Source organism: Bufo gargarizans, chromosome 5, assembly GCF_014858855.1.
Source record: "Bufo gargarizans isolate SCDJY-AF-19 chromosome 5, ASM1485885v1, whole genome shotgun sequence".
NCBI classification, from domain to species: Eukaryota; Metazoa; Chordata; class Amphibia; order Anura; family Bufonidae; genus Bufo; species Bufo gargarizans.
The window spans coordinates 267026717-267046706 of NC_058084.1; the positions used below are offsets into that span (position 1 = coordinate 267026717).

At 43.4% G+C, this 19990-nt stretch overlaps 1 protein-coding gene across 1 annotated transcript in view; it reads left to right on the top strand.

Annotated features, from left to right (window-relative positions):
- FBXL7 (F-box and leucine rich repeat protein 7) overlaps positions 1 to 19990 on the top strand; it is a 224151-nt gene that overhangs the window by 39834 nt on the left and 164327 nt on the right. Inside the window, exon 2 of the mRNA XM_044295171.1 lies at positions 16243 to 16332. Within this exon, the coding sequence (XP_044151106.1) occupies positions 16243 to 16332 (90 nt within the window). The remainder of the gene's footprint in view (positions 1 to 16242; positions 16333 to 19990) is intronic.

Genomic DNA, 19990 nt, shown 5'->3' on the forward strand with positions numbered 1-19990 from the left:
CGCTTTAGAGGTGGACACCAAAACGTTGCAGCGTTTTGCTGTCCGCCTGACGAAGGGGAGCCAAATGGATCCATCCTGACAAACAATGTAAGTCAATGGGGACGGATCCGTTTTCTCTGACGCAATCTGGCACAATAGAAAACGGATCCGTCCGCCATTGACTTTCAATGGTGTTCAAGACGGATCCGTCATGGCTATAGAAGAAATAGTACAACCGGATCCGTTCATGACGGATGCATGCGTTTGTATTATTGTAACGCTAGCGTTTTTGCAAATCCATGACGGATCCGCAAAAAAACGCTAATGTGAATGTAGCCTAGCAGAGTAATATACAAAAATGTCATTCTACAATCTACTCCTGAAAAATGAGGATTGTAACATAACTACCCAAGTTACTCTCGCTGATATATATGCCAACTGTACAATATATTCTAGGACATGCTACATCGCTTTACTTTTTGCAGGAGAGTGGAAACCACTTGATTGACAACTACTTTTATGAAAAGAATGTAATTAAAATAAATCTTTTACTCTTCTTTGAAAAATGATACATATGTAGCATATAGGAGGAAGCCTGCAAGGGAGAATTCATGTCATACAAGTGTTTCCTGCTTTCTTGGGCTAGGAGGAAGCACCTGCTCCACCCAACATTGTATCATACAGAGCAGGAGACAGAGGAAGTTACATATTTTCACATTTCCAAAATAGCTTGTACTTTGGATTACGTTTTATGTTGGTAAAGAAGCACCTGTCAGAGCCCCTTCTAGGCTTAGGAGCAATAGTTAGATATACCATTAAGAAATCTAAAGGGACTCCAAAAGTTTTTGTCCAATTTCAACTTCTGCACCATTTTTTAGATGATTGAAGTGAAAAAAATCCATCCTCCCCCAGCTCAAGCAGACTCATGTCCCATCCACACAGTGCTTACGTCCATAAGATACTGCAGATGTCCAAACCCTCCCTCATTCCACCTCCAGAACCGATGTGTGTGCAGATGGCCGATGCGCTGCATTTCTATGGAAGAAGCATGCTGATAGTTTTGATCACATACTCCTCACTCTACAGCCACTTTATGGACGGATTGGACATGACTTTACTCATCTAGAAAATGAGGCACAAGTTGAAATAAGGATATATTAGTAAGTGGCATATCAGTGGTATGCGGTAGTGGTAAAGTGTTCAGCCTCTTTAAAAAAAGGAGGTTTCCTATAGAGTAAATTTCATTTACTGACAGAGAAAAATGCACCACATATATGGCATGCACCCCTCAATAAATTAGACACAAATCACTCCAGCCGTCTACTTTAAGTAGAATCGTAAAAATACTGGTCTAAGTAAATGTGGACCACAGTTCACTTTTTTCCACCCCCTCTACAATTCCAAAAGTTGAAAAATGGAGAGACGGAGAATATAGGTGGTGCACTACTCACATACACATTTTATTGATTTGCACACTTTAAGTACAGCTCAAACATTGTCAAAATGAGCTGAACCCGAATAAACAAGTGGTGGGTTTTTTGGTGACTGGAATGAAAAGTCACCAGTAAATATATTACGTAGTAATTTCAGTCCAGCAATTTCTTAGTTAAAGGGGTTGTCCGGTTTCCCATATTCATGACCAATCCTCAGAATACATAATCAGTATCAGACTGACGGGGGTCCGACTCCCAGAATCCCCGCTAATCAGCTGTTTGAAGAGAACACAGCGCTCATATGAACACTGTGTTTTCTTCACTGATTACCTGCTCGCCATGGATATTGCCACTGCTGTGTAATTATAGCTGCTTTGGTCTATTCAAACAGCTGATCGTTCAGCTCAATGATTCACTATTAATGACTTGTCCTGAGGATAGGTAATCATTATAGGGAACCGGACAACCCCTATAGCCAGTTCCCGACCACCTAACGTATATATACATTGCCGGTTGGGTATTTAAAGATGGTGCCCGCTCGGGAGTGCAGAGGGTGCCATAGCCACCAGGTATTTTAAACAGCAGGCAGCTGCCAATGCTAATGCATTTGAGTCTATGAGAGAAGTAATCTGATGATTGCTTGTTCAAGTTCCCTAGGGGAACGATTAAAAACTAAAAAAGAAAAGAAAAAGTTTTAAAAAATATAAAAATTTAAATCACCATCCTTTCACCAAAATTAAAATTAAAATAGCTAAACAAACATCATAGGCATCGGCACATGCAAAAACTCCCATACTATTAAAACATAAAAATATTTATCCCATATGGTGAAACAGCAAAAAGTGATCAAAAAGTCATGCACACTCCAAAATGGTATAAATGAAAAGTACAGATACACCCCACAAAAAATGACCCGCACACAGCTCTGTACACATAAAAAAAAAAAGAGTTATGGTGATCAGAATTAAAGATGAGTGCATCAAATCCCACAAAGTGGAATTCGATCAGAATTTCAGGATAAATTAAATTCGCCTCGAAGCCGAATTTCCTCGTGCTTCGTGTTAGCGAATTGATTTAACCTGAAATAGTGTAAAAAAAGAAAAAAATCGTACTTATCTCCTCTATTTGCTCGCGATGGGCCGCCAGCTGCCATCTTGAAGATCTCTGCCAAAATACCATGCGTGGTGACGTATGACTTAATCTCGCACCACGCGAGATTTCGCGCCAGATGTTCAAGCAAGATGGCGGCAGCTGGCCCGTCACGAGCAAATGGAGTAGGTAATTTTGATCGAATTTTTTTTTTAATGTTCATTTTACACTGTTTTTACACTAAGATGCCTGAGGGGTACAATGATGGGGGTGGCGCTATCGCAGTTCCCTGTCATTGCACCCGCTACTTACAAAAAAATGCACTTTGTGACGAAGTCATTCGTCATGAAGTGATTTTTTTTGTACAATTTGGTGAATCAGCCGAATCGAACTTTTCAGCCGAATCGAATATGGCAATGCAAAGAAAAAATAATATTTTTTTCCAAAGCTTTCATATTTTTCCCAGTATTAAAACACAATAAAAACTATACATATGTGGTATTGTTATAATTGTACTGACCCAGAGAATGAAATTATCAGGTCAGTTTTACCTCATAGGAAACGCAAAAACAAAACCAATAAAATTACGGTGGTTTTATAAGTCCACCTCATTTGGAATTTTTTGCCAGCTTCCCACTACACTGTATGCAACCATAAATCGTGCCATTAGAAAGTACAACTTGTCTCACAAAAAAACAATCCCTCATACAGTTATGTGAATGGAAAAGTAAAAAAATTATGGCTTTGGGGAGGCTGGGAGTAAAAATTAAATAAATGAAAAAACTGAAAATTGCTCAGTCATGAAGGGGTTAAGCACCTTCTTATCCATTTCTCCCAAACTCCTGGAAGGAAAGTTTTGGTTTGATACGTTGGAGTCGCCTATAATTATATTAAACAAATTTGTCATTCAGGAGTCTAGGAAGAATAGGTGACAATCTCCTGTTTGTAACATTTTGAAAACAGAGAGAATAATGATGTCAAGAAAGAAAACATTCTGGTGTCTTATTCCCATTTCTAGTTTTGCCTTCCATACATACTGACCTGTAATACATCAAATCGAGTGGAGTCACAAGTCGTGCTAGGAGAGAGCTACTCGTACGCATGGCAGACATGTTTTTAATTATCATGTCATTCATGGTCTTATTGCTATGCAGTGCAACACGATCATCCACTGTGAATATTCCCACATATGCTTGTCGTTTGGCGTGAACCTTGGGCAAGATCTGATCTGCATACTGAAATATATTATTCTGTGACCATGTCCTCCAAATCTTTGAAAAGAAAATGCTTGTCTTAGGCTCTTCTTACCCTAAGCTTTCTGCTACTTTTAGATGAGCTGGTGTTACGGATATCTTACACTCCAGTTGAGTAAATCCGTACAGCGTCTCCCGAAATCCAAGTGAATCCAAAGGTGTTGTGAATATATAGCTCCCAATCCCCCCCAAAAAGGAGCCAAGACTTCAGGAAGGGGCAAAACGATCTCTTTTATTGATGGCCACAGCTCGGCCTTTCATGCAAGTCCTCCGGCAAGGGTTACTTCCACGGGGCACTTGTGGTAAACAGGCACACAAAATACAGTGACCAATCAATATACAGTAAGATATAACACACTCCCACATGAGCAGTAAAACCTCTCCTCTCTATCCTGGAGATAATTGGATAAAGGGGCCGGACATAGTTCCATGCGGTCGACGACCAAGCCCATTGTGTTTGCTAAATGTATCACAGGCAATGCCCATTGTGTTTGCTAACTGCGTCACAGGCAGAGGTGGTGGTATGTGTACATTTAAAGGGCGAAATAGGGCTAACTACACGAACAGCAGATGAAATCCAAAAGGCTGGGCATTCCTAAAACAGGGGGTTTGTCACAGATGGTTTATGGGAGCAAATCTGCATGTAAAGTCGATCCAGCAGGTAATTTTCGAGATTCTGTATGCCCAAATTAGCTGTTTTGTACCTAGAAATACTGTGCATGATAAAGAATCCATGCATCCATCTATTTAAAGGGGTATACCAGGATTTTACCATTGATGGCTTATCCTCAGGATAGGCAATCAATGTCTGATCGGTGAGGGTCCAGTACCCAGCATCCCTCTGCCAATCAGCTGTTCTGCAGTAGCTCTGGTGCCGGAGCTACACAGCCTGGTCCACTGTGTAGAGAATGGAGCTGGTTACTACAGCACTGCTGCCGCTGAGGTGAATGGAGACAGTACTGCAGTAACCAGCTCTGTCCACTCCACAGTTGTGCTGGCACTAACTTCGGGCGGCTACAGCTGATTGGCAGGGTGCCAGTTGTTGGATTCCTGACATTCGGATATTGATGGCCTAACTTGAGTATAGACCATCACTAATAAAATCCAGGACTACCCCTTTAAGTAAATTGTGTGTATAACTTGAAAGGCAGGATGACTAGTTAGGGGAAAGCCAGATCCGTCAGGGAAATTCAGTATTATATTCATATATGTAGAAATCTAAATGTCCGCCTTCAGTAAAACCTATAAAAGCATGATTAGAGCGATGTATTTGGGCATTATCAGAATCAGACATAGCAGACAAACCACAAAGAATGCATGATTGGAATTACAGGGCAGGAAGTCTCCGCTGAGCATTCCCTGATTACAGACTTGTTCAAGGCACCAAGCATTTCACCATTTTATTGGGAAGATTATGTAACAAGCCACAAGAAATATCACACTATGCCTTTCTAATTCTTTATAGGATTGTGCTTTCTTACCGACCTTCATAAGAAAACCTGTTCTGCTCTATATTTCATACACTCCTAGTTATAGAATATCGTAAATAAAGAATTTACCCCAAAAAATCTCCACCTTTATATAACTTAGAGGTTTGCAGGATCTTTCATAGGCTGTTCTTTATACAGTCATACATATCTGTATAGCTATTTACCTATCATTACCCTATACTGTATCTACAGTTTCCCTCTTCATTTATTGGATGTGTAAAAGATGAAGTAGTCTGCACATTCTGCAACACTTTAGCTCTCCTGTCACAGTGTGGTTTACTTTGACACTGCGTTGCCTTGTAGACTGGCTGCCTGCGCTCTTGTGTACTGGCTGCTGTTGATGTGTCCTGTGTATGCTGATTGCTTGTGTTGTGCGTGCTGTCTGCAGACTTCTGTGGGTGTGTGAACAGTTCCCTGTAACTTGTATGCTATGTGTTCATGTAGGGTTAAAGAGGTTTTCTGAGATTTTGATGCTGATGGCCTATGCCAGGGATAGGTTATCAGCAGTGGCGTAACTAGAGTGTTATGGGCCCCAGTGCAAACTTTGGATCGGGGCCCCCCCCCCCCCCCATTTATACAAAGAAGCGGCAGAATTTCTTACTAAGGGCTCTTTCCCGTGCGGCTAGTCCGCTGCGTGAATGAGAGCCAAGCCCCATTCCGGACAGCAGAGACAGCTCCGTGCCTCTCTGTGACCTTTTTACTACAAAATCACAATGAGATAAAGTTGTCACCGTGATTTTGTAGCAAAACGATCACAGAGAGGCAAAGAGCATTATCAGTCATGTTACTGCTCCGTGTCTCTGCTGTCCGGAGCGGGGCTTGGCTTTCTTTCACACAGCAGTTTAGCCACACGGGATCCGCTCGTGTTAAAGAGCCCTAAGCCCAATGCATGGCTACACTCACCCAGTCCTAATAAAATCTGGTCCTACCTCATCCAGGGTGTCTCTGGCGTCGGCGTGATGTCCGCTGGATCCAGAACAAGGTTCCTGTGGTGATAGAGAAAAAAAGAATAATCACATAAGGAAGGGATGGTGACTGCCCCTATGAAACTACCAGCAGGGGGCGCTGTGCTGGCCTGGTAGACTGAGCTATGCCAATGTATAGCAGGGTAATTTAGGACATTTCCCCTAAGTGCAACCACACAGTACTAATGTCTACATTGTGGCCCCTCACAGTACTAATGCCCACCTTGTGGCCTTTCACAGTAATTAAGCCCACCTTGTGGTCCCTTCACAAAAGTTATGTCCTTCTTGTGGCCCCTCACAGCAGTTATGCCTACCTTTGTTCCTGTCACAGTAGTTATGCCCAGATATGTGTCCCTCACAGTAGTTATGCCAAATATGTGCCCCCTCACAGTAGTTATGCCAAATATGTGCCCCCTCATGGTATTTATGCCAGATATGTGCCCCCTCAAAGTAGTTATGCCCAGATAAGTTCCCCCTCACAGTGGATATGCCCAGATATGTGCCCGCTCACAGGGGTTTGCCCAGATATGTGCCCGCTCACAGTGGTTATGCCCAGATATGTGCCCCTCACAGTGGATATGGCCAGATATGTTACCCCTCACAGTAGTTATGCCAGATTATGTGCCCCTCACAGTAGTTATGACCAGATATGTGCCCCCCTACAGTGGTTATGCCAGATTATGTGCCCCTCACATTAAATATGCCCACATATGTGCCCCTCACAGTGGTTATGCTAGATTATGTGCCCCCCTCACAGTAGTTGATATATGTGCCCCCTCATAGTTATGCCTTTATATGTGCCCCCCTCACAGTAGTTATGACATATTAGGTGCCCCCTCAGTAGAGATGCCCACTTTTGTGCCCCCTCACTCTAGTTGTGCCCATCAACCCCCTTCCCCTTTGCCCCCAGTCTGCAGTGTTAGGAAAAGAAAATAAAAAAACACATACTTACCCTCTTCCCTGGTGTTGCGCTGCCACACTCACATGGCACTGCTGGCTGTGCTGAAGGCAGTTTCCCGGGCCTTCAGAGCTCCTCCCACAGCCAGCAGCGCCTGCTTCACTGATGATCTGGATACAGCCTGGCAGTGACAAGAAATGCCGGGCGGACTGTATGTGAGTGAGTGAGTGCGCGCGTCCCCCCTCTTCCTCCTCCCCCCCTCTGCGCAAACCTCCCCCACCTTGCTTCATATTAAACATGCATAGGCGTGCGCAGCCTATTGCATTAGGGTGTGCACCATAAAGTACAAACACACACGCCCGTATATATATATATATATATATATATATTATATACATACACACACACAGGCCAGGCCTCAGCCTAGCGTTGCTGTGACTCGCCTCTGCGCAGTGGCGACTCTAGGAACAATATATAGGGGGCACAGTCAAAACTGGGGGGGGGGGGCACTAATAATTTTCACCACTTAATCATACCACTGAAAAAAACAAAATAAGTATATATAAATAAGATTACAAAATACGAGTATTGCTGTACGCAGAGATACCTTTTTATTGTACCAACCTAATACTTAAAAGACAAGCTTTCAAGAGTTTTGCTTTCTTCCTCAGTATGGCTTCAGACCTGAGAAAGAGAGAAACACTCTCCAAAACTTTTCTTTATAGTTTAAAGCAGTTTCAGCACTATAATAAAATAATTTACTTACAAAAAAAGCTATTCAGTCGTCTGCTGCGCCGTCCTCTGCTTCCTTCCGCGGATCTTCCCCTCCTTTCAGTCTCTCCTCAGTGCGCAGGTGCACTGTTATGGGGGATCTGTGGATGGCACACTGTTATGGGGGGGATCTGTGGATGGCACACTGTTATGGGGGGATCTGTGGATGACGCACTGTTATGGGGGGGATCTGTGGATGACGCACTGTTATGGGGGGATCTGTGGATGACGCACTGTTATGGGGGATCTGTGGATGGCACACTGTTATGGGGGGATCTGTGGATGACGCACTGTTATGGGGGGGATCTGTGGATGACGCACTGTTATGGGGGGGATCTGTGGATGACGCACTGTTATGGGGGGGATCTGTGGATGACGCACTGTTATGGGGGGATCTGTGGATGACGCACTGTTATGGGAGGATCTGTGGATGACGCACTGTTATGGGAGGATCTGTGGATGACGCACTGTTATGGGAGGATCTGTGGATGACGCACTGTTATGGGAGGATCTGTGGATGACGCACTGTTATGGGAGGATCTGTGGATGACGCACTGTTATGGGAGGATCTGTGGATGGCACACTGTTATGGGGGATCTGTGGATGGCACACTGTTATGGGGGATCTGTGGATGGCACACTGTTATGGGGGATCTGTGGATGGCACACTGTTATGGGGGATCTGTGGATGGCACACTGTTATGGGGGATCTGTGGATGGCACACTGTTATGGGGGATCTGTGGATGGCACACTGTTATGGAGGACCTGTTGATGATATATGACTGAGAAGGGCTATCAGGGGACATTATACAGGTGGTAATATAACTGAGGGGTATCAGGGTAAATAATACAGGGGGTAATATAACTAAGGGTTATCAGGGTACATTATACAGGGGTAATATAACTGAGGAGGGCTATCAAGGAGATTATACACAGGTATAATGTCCCCTGATAGCCCTCCTCAGTTATATTACCCGTGTATAATAATATCCCCTGATACCCCTTAGTTATATTACCCCCTGTATTATTTACCCTGATACCCCTCAGTTATATTACCCCCTGTATAATGTCCCCTGATAGCCCTTAGTTATATTCCCCCTGTATAATAATGTATAATTTAACCTGATACCCCTCAGTTATATTATATAACTGAGGGGTATCATGGTACATTATACTGGGGTAATATAACTGAGGGGTAGCTATCAGGGTACATTATACAGTGGTAATATAACTGAGGAGGGCTATCAAGACATAATACAGGGGTGAGGGGTAAGATAAGTTATATTACCCCTGTATAATGCCTGATAGTAGCCTAGCCCTCCTCAGTTATATTACCCCTCATGTTACCCTGATAACCCTAGTTATATTGCCCCCTGTATAATTTACCCTGATACCACTCAGATATATTATATAACTGAGGGGTATCAGGGTAATACAGGGGACAATAGAGAAGGCATAGCACTGTGGGACAGGGGGGTACAATGGAACATACTTATTTTTTATATGCCCTCACCTCACCAGCTAGCAGGCGCGCGAGGCTCAGGCACACAGATGCAGCGTGACGTGACGTCAACTCCTCCTGCGCCGCACAGCATGACCCGTACTGCTCCCTCTCTGCGTCAGCTGGGTCCAGGACTCCGCCCCCCTATGTGAATACTAGCCGCCGCCCGCCGGCAGCTCACAGCCAGGTATTGTAGATTAATTTATGTGCGGTGGGCGGCGGCAGCCAGCATAACAGACAGGGGACTAGGGCAGTGAGCACGGAGGTGACGAACCTATTAGGGTGTGCCCAGGCACACCCGGCACACGCCTATGTAAACATGTAATGGAGCGCCCTGATGGGGGCCCGGCATTGTCACTGTACTTCATGCTGGGCCCCGTCACAGCGCTTCATTACATGTTAGTACAGCGGGCCCCTCCCCCCGCCGGGCCCGGTCGCAGTCGCACTCCCTGCGACCGCGATCGTTACGCCCCTGGTTATCAGTTTCCTGAGGATAGGTCATCAGTATCTGATTGGTTGGGGGTTGACACCCGGGACCCCCTTCGAGCATCTGTCTGAGAAGACACCACCACCGTGGCCTTCTTGCAGCTTACTAAGCACAGCACTGCCCATTGTATAGCGGCTGTGACTGCTATACCGCTCAGCCCCATTCACTTCTATGCCTTTAGCTTGGATATAAAATGGGATACGGTTCCAGGTTGTAGCAGTCTAGGTTTCTTGTTCACAACACCACTGCAAATAAGATTGGTGACTGGCTGTCAATGGCAAGACGCATAATGGGCACCATGACACGAAATTTCCTTCTTTTATTGCCTAGAAATGGTCCAGGCAGGGACAGAGGTGTGTAATGAAGGTGACACCTGTGTCTGGATGGTGGACAACAAAACTGTGGGAGCTACTCATGCTTGTAAGATGATCCTCTCTGCTGGTGGTCTCTCTGGGCTATCTGTGTCTGCATTTCATCACGTAACCACTGCTCCCAAAACCTTATAATAGGTAGGTTAGAACGGTTTAGAAGGCCAGCAATTAGTCAAAACAACCATCCTGCAAAAAAGGATAGTTTTTTTTTTATGGAAGAGAGCAGAGGAACTATGCTTTTGGCGATATTTCAGGGCCAGCAGAATAGTGACGATGCCAGGCCCTGTAATCTGAAGTATGTGCCAGCTAGAGTTTAAGTGACACAATTCACATCTCCGGAGCGGGGACAGACAAATAAGATCTACTGAGATTCCAAGGCAAGGCATCGGAACAGTGATGATGCCTGGCCCTGTCTATCAGAAAGAGTAACTAAGGCAGTGCTCTGAGAGGTTAGGCCTGCCCCTTGGCTCTCTAAGAACTTCCTTAGCATAAAAGTAGGAATTTATCAATAAAGACACATGGGATTGCAACAAGATTGCACTCAGCATGATCAACCTACCAGGCTGTATGCCTGGTTTACTAGGGTTGCTCATGCTGATAGATGCTTGTTAAGGCAAGACTTATTGTGCTCTAATAGCAAGCTTATTGTACAGACAGCTCTGGGTCTTTTTAGGTCCTCTAGGCTGACTGCACAGGGATCCTTCAGTCTCTGATCATGTCACTGAAAACCAGTTGAGGCAGCTGAAGAAGCTACTCTGTCATCATGTCATGACCACTTTTGAACATTGCTGGGATCAGAGGTTTCTTAAACCCTCAACATTAAAGGGGTGTTTGGGGATTTTTATATTGATGGTCTATCCTCAGGATTAGTCATCAATATTAGATCAGCAGTGGCCAACTTCTAGCACCCCTGCCGATCTGCTGTTTGAGGAAGCCATCGGGATCACCAGAGCTCCAGTGAATGCTGCAGCCTTCTCACAGTTCACCAAGCACAACACTGTCCATTTGATGACATCTATGCAGCTCACCCCGTTCACTTTAATGGGACTGAGCTGCACCTAGGCCACATGATGGATGTAGAGTGACGTCACTGGACTTGGAAAAGGCCTAAGGCCTCTTTCACACAGGCGTCAGTTTTTTTGCCCAGATAAGAGGCGGGTGCGTTGCGGGAAAATGTGCGATTTTTTCCGCGCGAGTGCAAAACATTGTAATGCGTTTTGCACTCGCGTGAGAAAAATTGTGCATGTTTGGTACCCAAACCCGAACTTCTTCACAGAAGTTCGGGCTTGGGATTGATATTCTGAAGATTGTATTATTTTCCCTTATAACATGGTTATAAGGGAAAATAATAGCATTCTGAATACAGAATGCATAGTATAATAGTGCTGGAGGGGTTAAAAAATAAATAAATAAAAAGTTAACTCACCTTCTCCTCTTGATCGCGTAGTTCCCGGTCTCTTTACTTCTTGAATGAGCTGTGGGCTAAATGACCTGTGGTGATGTCAGATCACATGCTCCAATCACATGGTCCATCACCGTGGTGATGGAGCATGTGATCTGACATCACCACAGGTCCTTTAGCCCAAGCCCACAGCTAGCAAAGAACAGACCGGGAACGAACTACGCGAACAAGAGGATAAGGTGAGTAACTTTTTTAAATTATTTTTTTAACCCCTCCAGCACTATTATACTATGCATTCTGTATTCAGAATGCTATTATTTTCCCTTATAACCATGTTATAAGGCAAAATAATACAGTGAATAGACTGTCACCTAGCAACCATGCATGAAAATCACACCGCATCCGCACTTGCTTGCGGATGCTATGCGATTTTCACGCACCCCATTCACTTCTATGGGGCCTGCGTCGCGTGAAAATCGCACAATATAGAGCATGCTGTGATTTTCACTCAACGCACAAGTGATGCGTGAAAATCACAGCTCATGTGCACAGCCCCATATAAATGAATGGGTCCGGATTCAGTGCGGGTGCAATGCGTTCACCGCACGCATCGCACCCGCACGGAAAACTCGCCCGTGTGAAAGGGGCCTAAGTGCTTTGGTGCGTTGCAGCCTTTTCGAACAGCTGATCATTGGGGTCCCCGTCATTAGACTCCTACCCAACTGATATTGATGACCTATTCTGTGGATAAGCTATCAATATCAAAAACTTGGAGATCCCCTTTAAAGCAGAACCTTGGCCATCAGTACTTTTTCCACAAGCACTCACTGAAAAACTCAAGCAATGCCAGAAGACATTGCTGCAGACTAAGAACCTGCACTGTTATCAAAGGCTGGTTCATTTCAACACGACCATCCACTTTAATAGGAATATTATGACTGATTTATGTAGTAATGCATTTTTAATATAGATTACCGGTAATTTAAAAGTGAGAACTGTATGGCGTTGAATTGCAGGTTAAAGACATTTAGTGGAACATTGTTGACAACAATGACAACTTCTTCATGCTAAGGATGCTATGAAGTACTCAAAGATTTGTGGTGTGATGCCTGTGCGGTCTATTCACAGAGGAATTTAAACAATTTTTACTCAACACATCGGTGTTCTCCTGGATTTATGTTCCACACATGGCTATTTTTGTTGCATCATTAACTGACTAAATGGGCCATTGAACTTGGGAATATATGACTCCTTAATAAACAGGCTCTCTGACTGTATGCTCACCAGGAGATAAGCATTTACAACATGACATTTTGCGTAAGTCAACACCATTGCTTAGTCTATATTTTATCTTGTCTCTCTAAAGTCTGCCGGACATCATACGTGTTATACAGCCGGCAAACATTTCATGGTTTGGATAAATTGTATGGTCAACCTTTACCAATATTCGGATGTAAGGTTATGAGTGTAATAATGACTTTGCATAACGTGAAGAATATAATATGAAAATCGCTATAGTTTATAACCCCCTTTTAGATTGTGTATTATCACAGTAAAATAAAATCAGTTAGATTTTTTTAAATCTTTTTGAGCTAATACCAGATGAGTAACCAGTTTTTATCCACTATGGTAAAAAAACTGTGAAAAAATTCCATAATATTAGCGGTCCACTACATAACCCAAACAAGACTGGAAACTTTTTGTCTTGAGTTCTCTCCACCAACACCTTGCCCCTGGAACAGGGGTGATAACATACTCAACCCAACATAAAATTTTAAAACTTGTTTTATTTACCGAAGTCAGCCGCCACATTCAGCACCTACAGTTCCCCAGTAAGCAACACTCTGAATGGTATATGTATGTCATGTGGCAAGTTCAGTGGAAGTCCACTGTCAAGATCTCCAGTAATGGCAAGACAGACAAGAAGTAATGAACAGCACTAAAGTCCTACAGTATGGTGCAGTTGAAGCTGAATTCTGTCCATATTTATCTAACATCTTTATAACATTTAGTTTCAGTTGCGTAGGCTCTCCTACATAATACAGCATATGTAAATGATGACATAGCTGACATTTAAAGACACTGTACTTTCACATTATTTAATTTAATAGAGAATTTAAAAAATCTACCTGCATCCACCTGAAAAAAGCCGTAGTCATGGCCACTATGGGTTTCATTTCCACCCAATTAGTTGTCCACTGCCTGTTGTTAAGGGCTTATGCACACAAACGTATTTTGTTTCCGTGTCTGTCCCTTTTTTTGTGGACCGTATACGGAACCATTCATTTCAATGGGTCCGAAAAAAAAAAACGAAGTTATTTTGTGTGCATTCCGTTTCCGTATGTCTGTATGTCCATTCCGCAAAAAAATAGAACATGTCCTATTATTGTCCGCATTACGGACAAGGATAGGACTGTTCTATTAGGGGCCAGCTGTTCCGTTCCGCAAAATGCAGACTGCACACGGACGTATTCCGTATTTTTTGCGGACAGCAAAATACATACGGTCGTGTGCATGAGCCCTAATTTAGATCCGTCTCTAGTAACAGTAGGGACATGTCAGAGCTACATCAGATGAAGAGATGAAAACAGAGCAAATCGACCATTTTGATTTTTTTTCCATTACTCCGTTCACTGTATTTGAAATATATTTTAATAGTACAGTCGTTTTCGGACGTGGCAATGCCCATGATGTTTAGTTTTTTATTATTGTTTATTCTACGGAAGGGGGGTGAACTTTTATATTTTTTTAATTTGTTATATATATATATATATTATTATTTATTTTTTTTGCTATTTTTTAATCCACCCCAGGTGACTCTAACATGCAATTTTAAGATTACCACTTGTATTCTGTAATGGATTTCTACATCTTTAAAGACTGGACTTCTGCCGTACATGTATGACAGAGGTCCGGAATAAGGTGATTTGCATACAGGTCTAGATGCAGAAATTCAATCAGAAGCAAGCATTGTGTCTCTGAGGATTGGGCACAAGTGTTAAATAGGATTGAATAGCCTCAGTTGTATCTGCACCTCAACTTTATGCTTAAAGGCATTATCCCTATTTATTACCTATTGCCATTTTGGAAGCAAGCCATAAGAAGTCCTGTTTGTAGTTTGCCATAAGCCATTTATTGGACACAGCAAACGTGGAAGAAGGTGCTCTGGTCAGATGAGAACAAAGTTGAACTTTTTGGCCTAAATTCGAATAGTGCTATGTACGGAAGTCACTGCATATCACCATGAACACACCATCCCCACCATGAAACCGCATCATGTTGTGGGAATGTTTTTAGCAGGGACAGAGAAGATGGTCAGAGTTGATGGGAAGATGGATGGAGCTAAATACAGGGCAATCCTAGAGGAAAACCTGGTAGAGGCTGCAAAGTCTTGAGACTGGGCCGGAGGTTCACCTTCCAGCAGGACAACAATCCTAAACATGCAGCCAGAACTACAATAGAATGGTTTAGAATGGTTTAGATCAAAGCTTATTCCTGTGTTAGAATGGCCTAGTAAAAGTCCAGACCGAAGTTCCATTGAGAATCAGTGGCAAGGTTTGAAAATTGCCGTTCACAGACTCTCTCCATCCAATCTGACTGAGCTTGAGCTATTTTGCAAAGAAGAATGGGCAAAAATGTCAGCCTCTAGATGTGCAAAGCTGGTAGAGACATACCCCAAAAGACTTGCAGACGTAATAGCAGCAAAAGATGGTCCTGCAAAGTACCGACTCAGGGGCTGAATACAAATGGACGCCACACTTTTCAGATTTTTATTTATTAAAACTTTGGAAAACCATGTATCATTTTCTATTCACTTCACACATACTTGCTTCTTTGTGTTGGCCTATCACATACAATCCCAATGAACTACATTTATGTTTGTTGGTGTACCTTGGAAAAGTTCCAGGGGTATGAATACTTTTTCAAGGCACTGTATTTCCACTTCACTTACAGCTGCCATAAATTAGTAGTCACTATATAAAATATCTTCTCTACACAAAACATTTCACTTGTAACGTCTGGGACAGCATTCTCCGAATAGGGCTTTTAATTCTTAACCATTTCAGGTCCCCATTTGGCTATAGTATCGCTATGCACATCCAATAGATCAGGGATGGCCAACCTGCGATTCTCCAGCTGTTACAAAAGTACAACTCCCAGCATGCCTAGACTGCCTACTTCTATCAGCCGGGCATGGTGGGAATCGTAATTTTACAACAGCTGGAGAATCGCAGGTTTGTCTATCCCTGCAATAGATAAAGGTACATGTTACAGGGGTTGGACAGATTCTAGATAGATGGCCTATCCTTAGGGTACGTCATAAATATCAGATCGGTGTGGGCCGACACCCCCATTGATCAGAGGTTTGTGGCGGTTGCTATACAGTCGCCAGTGCTGGAAGTAGACAGTCCACGGTGTAATGTCCACGCTAGGTTACTGCAGCTCCCTCTAGTGTGCTGATCGGTGAGGGTGCTGGTTGTCTTGGCCCCACAAATCTGATACTGATGTCCTTTTAAGCTTGATTCACGCTGAAAAAAATGTAACACATATAACTTATATAATATATTTCCTGTGGTTCTTATTTTTTTGTTCCTTATTTTAGGCAAAGGCAGCTCAAGCATCTCATCCGACGTGAGTTCGAGTACGGATCACACGCCGACTAAGGCCCTGAAGAATGTGGCTACTAGTGAAGGTACACATCTGCTCTTCATAATAGTCTGCTGTTGCCAGCCCCTGGAGTCAGCCTTGGTAGTGTGTCGCTATTGTATTCATGAAGACAAGAGTCTAAAGCATTTCTCGAAATATTTTATTTTGATTGAGACTATACTTAACTATGAAAATGACACTATTTTTGTTTTTCTGGTAATTAATATGTCTTGTAATATTCCAAGAAACATTCAGCTTTTCTAGTTGATCTGCTAAGTTCCTGTAGATAGCCGTGCAGGACCATGCGTTGCATGGTATGGACACTATGCCCTGAGTATGGGCTCTGCTATAGCAGTTACTACTCTGCTGTATTGCTACCTTAATTTTATATACAGTATAGTGGACACAGTGGTACGGGCATTTCAGTGTGGCTGTTGCCACTGTGTTGTTGCTGTCTGACCGTCACTATAGACCCTGATATGAATAGTTCATGGTCATCCTTACGTCTAGGCACATGTGTACCAGTGTATTCCTGAGTGTGTGATTGTAGTGTGGTTTGCACTATAGCACAAGTCTACTGGGGATATGGTGCACATTATGGAGCTATGCCAGGCTGAACCTCACGGAGTTGACTTCCACTTTTCTGACAACATACAAAAATGGGTTTGTGTAACAATATAATGTTTTATTGCTTATTGCTTTTTTCTTTTTATTACCATTTATATAGGATAATCATTTACCCAGTAACACATTTATAGGGTCAGTTATCAAACTGGTGTAAAGTAGAACTGGCTTAGTTGCCCATAGCAACAAATCAGATTCATTTTTCACAGTTCCTTTTGAAAACGAAAGGTGGAATCTGATTGGTTGCTATGTAAAACTAAACCATTTCTACTTTACACCAGTTTCATAAATGACCCCAATAGTCTTCTTTCTGTTTTGTGGCAGACCCCTCAGGCAGGCTGCTCTGGCATAGAGTTGTGCCGCATATGTGAAACTAGCCTAAGACAAACAGTTTAGGAGTACATGAAGACATTGAAGCGCGGAAGTAGCTTGAAGGTCCCTTTGCATGGGACAATACAGCAGGCAATTGTCGGGAAGCGCTCTTTCCTCGCAATCACCTGCTCGTCATTGAAGGAGACCGCTGTATTTACATGCAGCAATCTCCTCCACAGTATGGGAAGGAGCGATCTCTAATTCCATCACTTCCCCATACAGACTCGTTGTTTTCTGGCAGTAGAGTGCTGTTTAGACACCATAATCTGCTGCCGAAAACGACGATTGTGCCTCACAAATGAGCCTATTACCCGACGAATGAACATTTCGCTCATTCATTGGGTAATTGGCTGCACCTTTACACCGTCAGATAATCGCCAACAAGCATTCCTATGAATTGATTATCTGGCGGATTCTCGCTTGTGTAAAGGGGCCTTTAGATAAGAGTGCTGTCCATGAGCTTACAGTGGAATGGCAGTACACATAAAGAACATTACCAATCCGCTTACCTGATAGCAGGTAAGAGATACCTTTAGGGACTTGGGTCCAGCAATAAGACCACCAGTAATCTAACATTTATTTTATGTTATCTTATGGATAAAGCTAATAATAATGTATTTAGGTGTCCAGCCACTGTTCATGTAGACGCACCTGAAAAGGTTAAGTGTGTAAGACTAGACCCGGCAGTACTCCTGACCCCACTTCCCTATGTAAATTCCAGCCACAGTGAGAATGAACTTACATTTTTTCCATTTGGCCTTTTTTTCTCCTGTAACAAAAGAACCAGCCCAACCCAGCCCGCTGGAGACGTAGTGACCCAGGCTGCTATGCCGGGCTGACATTGCAGTCATAAACTAGATTTCTGTTTAGTGATCCTTTTCTCTTCCTCCTATCTTTTCCGAGGAACAAAGTGCATTGTAAGACACGATGTCTCATCTTAATACTTCAGGAATTTGGAAAAAAATAGCCTTGTGGAATGGGTCCAGATGTATGCTCATTGGCTGAATCATAATGGCGTCCAGCCAGCCCTGCTCTCAAACAATTCAAGAATGTTATTTATTGAATGTTTTCCCCTCCTCCCACCTCTGTTAGTGCTGTGCTGGCGTAGAAAGGGATGAAATCATTTTATACTGACCTCTTCTGACAAGCCGAGAAACCCACATAGTGAATTACTGTTTACATTGTCATTGTCAGCATGCGATGTATTTACACTCTGGTTATGCACTACATTGATGCAGAATCCATAGGAAAGTGCAAGACTATCTGATATAGGACAGGGTTTGTGATGCCTTCAGCTTTTATGCTGCACTAAATGTCCATACATCATCGCACATTAAAGGGGTTGTCTCACCTCCTGATTTCAGTGTTGCATTGCATCCCTCCCAGCACACTCTCTAAGATGAAGTGGCGGCGGTTCTTCTTGCTGTGAATGGTGGTACAGGAAGCGGTTGTGCATGAGTGGTCCCGAGGCTGCTTGTGTATCAGCATCACTAGCAGCTTCGGCTGAGTGGGAGCTGTGCAGATCATGACAACCAATGGTAAATGGTTGCCGCGATCTGTTTGCTACCTCTCAATCTTCCCATAGATGTATTCAACATGTGTTCTGTACAAGCTGCCATAGATGAAATGAGGTGGCTGGGGATGGGAGCTAATGCCGGAGAAGATAGAGTTGTGGATGGGGACCAGACCCAATGCACATGCGGGCAGGCCTCTGTGCGCTCACTCCCGAGATTCCCTGCCACCAGAAGAGGCTGGCTTTTTCTCTTGTTGTGAGTAAGCCCGGCCACTGCTGCTGCATTACCCCTAGAGACAAGCAGTGTATAAAAAGGAACACATTTGAAGATACTGGGGGCTAAAGCCATTATTGAAAATGCACATATATTAATAAGTTACTCATGTCAACTTTATACACAAAATAAATTCAACTTGATGAAGTGAAACAACCCTTTTAAATATCACTACTGTATCTCAGAACCTTAGCCTTCATCCAAAAAATATATTTGAATAGTCTGCATGACCCATGAAGCTTGGCATTGGGCACGCAGCACTAGACATGCTCTGGAATTGATTACACAGTTCACTTCAGGAACAAATTCATAGCACGCAGACACGCCAGAGTCCACCCCATGCCTGGGTTGGGTTATCAAATACAAAGGCTAAAGGTGCATTTACACTGCGCCGAAGAGCAGGCGATTGTCGGGAAGGAAGCGTTCCTTCCCAACTATTGTCTGCTCGTTAGTCGAGGTGAAGCCTCCACAGTATGAAGCACGGGTTTAGGCAGAACTATCTGCTGGCCAGAAACAATAATTTAGGTTTCTGCACCAATTTTTGCTTTACCCGATGAATGGGCATTTCGCTCATTGATTGGGTGATCTGCGGCACCTGTACACGGGCCATTTGGTGGAAACGAGCGCTCGTAGGAGCGCTCATTCCGGTAGTCAGCCCGAATATTGGGCGGTGTAAATCCAGCATAACTACAACAATTGGACGTGTGACTTCAGCACAGGCTGTGAGGAAGGGATCATCTTGAAAAGTGCATTTGGTGTGTTTTTTTGTGGACACCTTTTCCTCCATCTGCAACTTTGTCACTTGGATGATCATTTTCATACCTGCTGACTGGCTAAAAGGTATCATGTGATACACTGCATAACTCCACAGAACAAGGCTTTTCAGCTCACATGTTGGGGGTCTGATTAGTGGATGTAATT